General features: G+C 31.8%; 2 protein-coding genes across 2 annotated transcripts in view; both read left to right on the top strand.

The window, feature by feature from the left end:
- Positions 1-844, top strand: part of brox (BRO1 domain and CAAX motif containing) — a 23,301-nt gene extending 22,457 nt beyond the window's left edge. The window contains exons 17-18 of the transcript XR_001631988.1: positions 387-481; positions 764-844. The gene's annotated coding sequence lies outside the window, so the exon portion shown is untranslated. The remainder of the gene's footprint in view (positions 1-386; positions 482-763) is intronic.
- A 716-nt stretch (positions 845-1,560) lies between these two features.
- Positions 1,561-4,288, top strand: LOC107669446 (uncharacterized). The gene is made up of 2 exons (XM_016461670.1): positions 1,561-1,846; positions 3,676-4,288. The coding sequence occupies exons 1-2, from the start codon at positions 1,606-1,608 to the stop codon at positions 4,146-4,148; spliced, it is 714 nt and encodes a 237-aa protein (XP_016317156.1). The 5' UTR covers positions 1,561-1,605; the 3' UTR covers positions 4,149-4,288.
- Positions 4,289-5,181: the final 893 nt, after the last annotated feature.

Below are 5,181 nucleotides of genomic sequence, written 5' to 3'. Positions count from 1 at the left end.
TGCTGGTTTGAGCTGGTCCTTTGCTGGTTTGAGCTGGTTAAGCTGGTCGGACCAGCTCAAACCAGCAAAGGACCAGCTCAAACCAGCAAAGGACCAGCTTAAACCAGCATCCCAGCTTCAAAACATACCTAACCAGCATATGCTGGTTTTTTCAACAGGGGACTAAAAAATCAAAACATTGTTTAGATAATGTCTTTACTGCAGATTCAAGTGATTACGGTAGAATACAGACTTTATATTATTTTAACTACATGCATTATAAAGAATTAAATATGAGTGATACTTGTCTAATTATGATAATACAGAAATGCTGTTAAACGTTGTCACTTATGTCAGAAATGCTGTGCTTAATCATTATAACTCACCATGACTTAATTTCTCTGTAGTTTGTGATTTTCTTGGAGAGAAAATGGCTGGTTTACTGGGTCTGAATGCTGCCAAATATCAGTATGCTGTTGACCAGTATCACAGAAATCATAAGGTAGCAAGTTTCCTAAAACCTTCAACACTTCTTTTCTAAAAGTTCAAAATGAAGCCAGAAAGGGAGCTTCTGCTTGATGTTTTTGGAGAGACCCTTTTGAAATCCTTTAAAACCAAAACACAAATCTGAAGAACTTATAATGAAGCCTTAAGACATTTTTATTGAGGGTTGTTTCCTGAACCTATAGAGCTTTTATTTGGAAGACAAGAGGCTTGTCATAAAAAATATGATATGTTACTTATATTTGGGTAGTGGTTAAAACTGAGTGTTTTGTTTGTGCAGAATGAAACGGAAGGAGAAGTTTTGTCTGCAAGCACCAGTGTGAATGATGAGGAGAGAAATAACCTGTCAAAAATAGCGAGCAAACAGTATGGAGCCACAAATGTGGAGAGCCCGAACCCGACAGAACAGCGAACCCTGAAAGAAATGCTGCAATATAAAGGAGAGCAGAACGAAGGATACAACTCTAATGAATCTAGAAGATCTAAAAGAATGTGAATTGTGATTTATTATAATTTTTTATTTCCTTGTTTAATTTAAGGCCATCAACTAAGCATTGAAGGTATTTCTAATACACAAATAAAAAATATTGGTTCCTCCCTGACCAAAATCATCATCATCATCTTTTAGATTTAAAGCAGAGCAGCACTTATTCAATTTTAGGCCGCTTGCATTTCGGTAACGCAAAGTTTGATTGCACGCATGCGCAGATCCCTCGCTACTTAACAGATTTTTCTAATAAGAAATAGATGAAGAGTGGCAAAGTGAAATATGTATGTAATACGGGCGGGGTCTGTTATTTCTGATTGGTCAGGTACGATGGTTCTAAATCGTATTTCTACTCTTTTAAATAACGTTTAAATTCAATGGGTATTAAAGTGTCTGTTACGTATAAGTGTAATTGGTACGTGTTACTTTTCTCAGCGCTGGTCAAGATGAACCAATCACAGCCGTTTTTGATTACTAGAGATTAATTTTTAAGTTTAAAAAAATATATAGCGAATCCGCTATGGCAGATTTCTAATTGTAAATCCCATAGTAATTCGTATTAATAATAAATTAAAAATATTATACGTTGTTAAAAAAAAAAAAACTCCCCAATAAGAAAAATTGAATACAACGCAATGAGAATTATGATTTCTGGGCCACCGTGCGCCCCCTACCGGAATAACCGCTCATGTCCCATAACACAGTTATTAGCTACTAGTAACATTTGTCGCCCAATGCTAACAACGATGGAGGAGAGGTTAATTGCAGCGGTGTCCGACTACCCTGAGTTATACAATTCTACAATAAATTCATATAAAGACGCTGCTAGAAAAGCCAAAGCATGGAGAGCCGTGAGTCTGCAAGTTGAAATCCCAGGTAAGAGTTGAGGTTTCTCAAGTTGTTTGTGGCTTACTAAACTGCTAGCTGTGTGCTGTTAGCTTGTTGCAGAGTAGGCTAACAGATTTAATTTATATCTCACGAATGCTTTTTGCATTTAATCGTAGAACTAGCAGAACGTGTGTTAGAGTTGCAAAGGCATTGGATGGGTTAGTCGGGTAGAAATGACACTGTACACAAACTTGAGTTGTTTTGAGTTGGGTGATCTGTACAGTAAGTGGGTTTGATGTCATGCAAAGTTTGAGTTTGTGTTCTGCGTTACAGCTGAATTCCGTTTTGATGCACAAAGCGATCATTTTAACTAGAGATGCAGCAGTCAGATATGGATTTGTATAGTGAAAAAAACATATTTTGTCATTTTTTGCAAAGTATAATGTACACGCATGCATACTTTTTTTTTATGCTGTATGCATAAAATGCATGCCTAGCACCAATTAAAACCATCATTTACTAAATACATTACTGAATATGTTTTTTTTTTAATATGCTGGGAAAGTTTTAAATATTCACTATTAAATTTCGTATATTATGATCTAAACTGGCCCTAGACATGCATTCTTTTTCCATGCAAGAAATATATTATTGTTACATCTTTTTCATTTTTATGTGAATTAAATTAAATGCTCAAATTACTATTTATGTTATTAATTAAATATGCTTAAATCACAATTCAAAATATAATTAACTATATTAAAATATCAAATATGTTTATTTAAAACCTGTATATTTTACATATATATGTATATGTGTGTGTGTGTGTGATATAATTATTATAATTAAGTATGTTAAAATTACTACTTACTGTAAGATCTAATGTTAATTATATTATTAATTAAATATGCTTACATCAGTATTTATTGATTATTGTAAAATGATTTAATTATATTATTAAATATGCTTAAATGACTACTTATTGTAAGATTTATTGTTGTTATTATTAATTAAATACGCTTAAATCACTATATATTGGTTATTGGAACATTTATTGTTAATTATATTTATGAATTAAGTATACAGATGCTTGAATTAATAATTGTAAGATTCATTGTTAATTATATGATAAATAAAATGTTTAAATCACTATTTATTGAGTATTGTAATATGTATTGTTAATTATTAGTTACATATACATACACTTAATTTACTATTTTTTTGCTTATTGTAAAATATTTTAATTATATTATTAATTATATATACCTATGCTTAAATTACTATTGATTGATTATTTCCAACATTTCTTTTTTTGATTCTATTATGTATACATATATTTAAATCCTGCATATTGATTATCTTAACATTTATTATTTATTATATTATTATTATTTATTTAATCATGCATATCCTTAAATCTCTATTTATTATTGATTATTGTACAATATATTGTTAATTATATTATTTGTGTTCTTAAATTATTATTTGACTATTGTAAAATGATATTAAGTTGTTAATATTAAATGTGCATATGCTAAAATCACTGTTTATTTTTGTTAAATTTATTGTCGATTGCATTAAAGGGATAGTTCACCCAAAAATTAAAATGTGATGTTTATCTGGGTTGGAGTTAAAAATCATCATATGTGTTCTACTGAAGAAACAAAGTCACCTACATCTTGGATGCCCTGGGGGTAAGCAGATAAACATCACATTTTCATTTTTGGGTGAACTATCCCTTTAAGTATACATGTGCTTAAACACAAAACAAAAAAAATACAATAATGAAATGTCACCCTTTATATTTCATGACTTTTTTGCAGCAGTTGAACGCGTGTCATGTCATGCATGTTTTCATTTGTTGTCTCTCTGTGCAGAAGAGGACTGTCGCAGGAGATGGAAGAGTTTGCGGGACATGTTCATCAAAGACAAGCGTGCGGAGCAGCGCCGGCGAGCCTCGGGAACGTCCCACCGCAGCTGGAAGTACAGCTGGCAGATGTCATTCCTGACGCCCTTCATCCAGTCCCGATCGCTGGCCTCCGACGAGCCCGAGGAAGACCGAGAAGAAGAGGACAAGGAGGAGGAGACGTCGGCGGACGGGAACTCCTCGTTTGTGGTGCAGGACTTTGAGGGCGATCACGGGATGCTGGACGGATCCTCGCACTACTCGGCGTCGGGATCGCAGGGTTCGGGACGCAAGAGGAAGTGGCAGATGGAGGCCAACGAGGACTTGGAGGACGAGATGTTCTTGTTTAGTTTACTGCCGTATCTCAGGAGGCTGCCTTACGCCAAGAAGAGCGCCGTCAAATTAAAAATTCACCAGCTGTTGTATGAGGCGGAGTTTAAGTGATGTTCTATAGTTTCTTAATATTTTTCTATCTTTTATTGAAATTCTATCCACTGCGTTTTTTAACATTCATAACATATTGTATCGATGCTGGTAGATGTTTGTTTCATCTGAGATCAATGATTAAACAGACATGTGCACTACGAGAGTGATGTTTGTGTCTGTAAAAATATGAATTATTCTTTTATGAAGCTGCGTCTCAAAAAGATGAATGCTAAAACATTCAGTTCGGGTGTATTATTATTATTTCACTAGCAGTGTTGTTTTAATTTAATTGAGATACTATTATAGTTATTTTTAATATTTTAAATTAGTTTACATTTGATTTTTTGTTAGTTTTAGCAATTATTATTATTTTTTTTTTTAAATGTCTACATAGTTTTTATTAATTTTTTCAGTTTTAGTAATTTCAGTACATCAGCTAATTTTAAAAAGAGAAACGTTTAAATAGTTATTTTTTGTTTTATTTCATTTCAGTTAACATTTATTTGAAGTAACTAATTTTATTATTATTTTAGTTAACTATAATAAACCTAGTCTATAGTGAGCCGTCAGGGTTTTGAAAAAATAGTCAAATAATCAAACTTAATTTTTTCTTAGCAATTTTAACTAACTAAAACTCAATATTTATGGTCCAATAAAGTAAAGCTTAAACATGTTTAGACTTATCATGCATATCGATACCTTGGTTAAATATAATATATATTAATCTTTTAATTTGGTGATCTGAGGATAAAGTGGATAATTATAGACATTTAATATTATATCATTTTTAATATTTAATAAGTAATGGGCTAAACTTTCAAGTGTTCAGTCTTTTTTGATTTTATCATCTATTAACTTCATAACATAATCAAATCATTTTACAACATTCAATTTATATCATACAAACACTTTTAATAAATATCGCATTAATAAATACATACAGTTTTCCCTACAAATGTATTTGACAACAGTTCATTCAGTTTTGAAGCTTATGACACATTAAATGTCATACTAAATAATAAAATGATCATCTAAAAAACGTGTAGAATGA

The sequence above is a fragment of the Sinocyclocheilus anshuiensis genome, unplaced genomic scaffold (assembly GCF_001515605.1).
Source record: "Sinocyclocheilus anshuiensis isolate Anshui unplaced genomic scaffold, SAMN03320099.WGS_v1.1 scaffold96, whole genome shotgun sequence".
Taxonomy (NCBI): domain Eukaryota; kingdom Metazoa; phylum Chordata; class Actinopteri; order Cypriniformes; family Cyprinidae; genus Sinocyclocheilus; species Sinocyclocheilus anshuiensis.
This window is presented reverse-complemented; position numbering and strand designations above follow the sequence as displayed.

What these genes read in the sequence shown, in the direction of transcription:
- LOC107669446 (XM_016461670.1), top strand. Translation starts at nt 1,606, where the DNA reads ATGAGAATTATGATTTCTGGGCCACCGTGCGCCCCCTACCGGAATAAC. An exon ending in TCTGCAAGTTGAAATCCCAG is followed by an intron (nt 1,847 to 3,675) that starts GTAAGAGTTGAG and finishes CTCTCTGTGCAG; the next exon opens with AAGAGGACTGTCGCAGGAGA.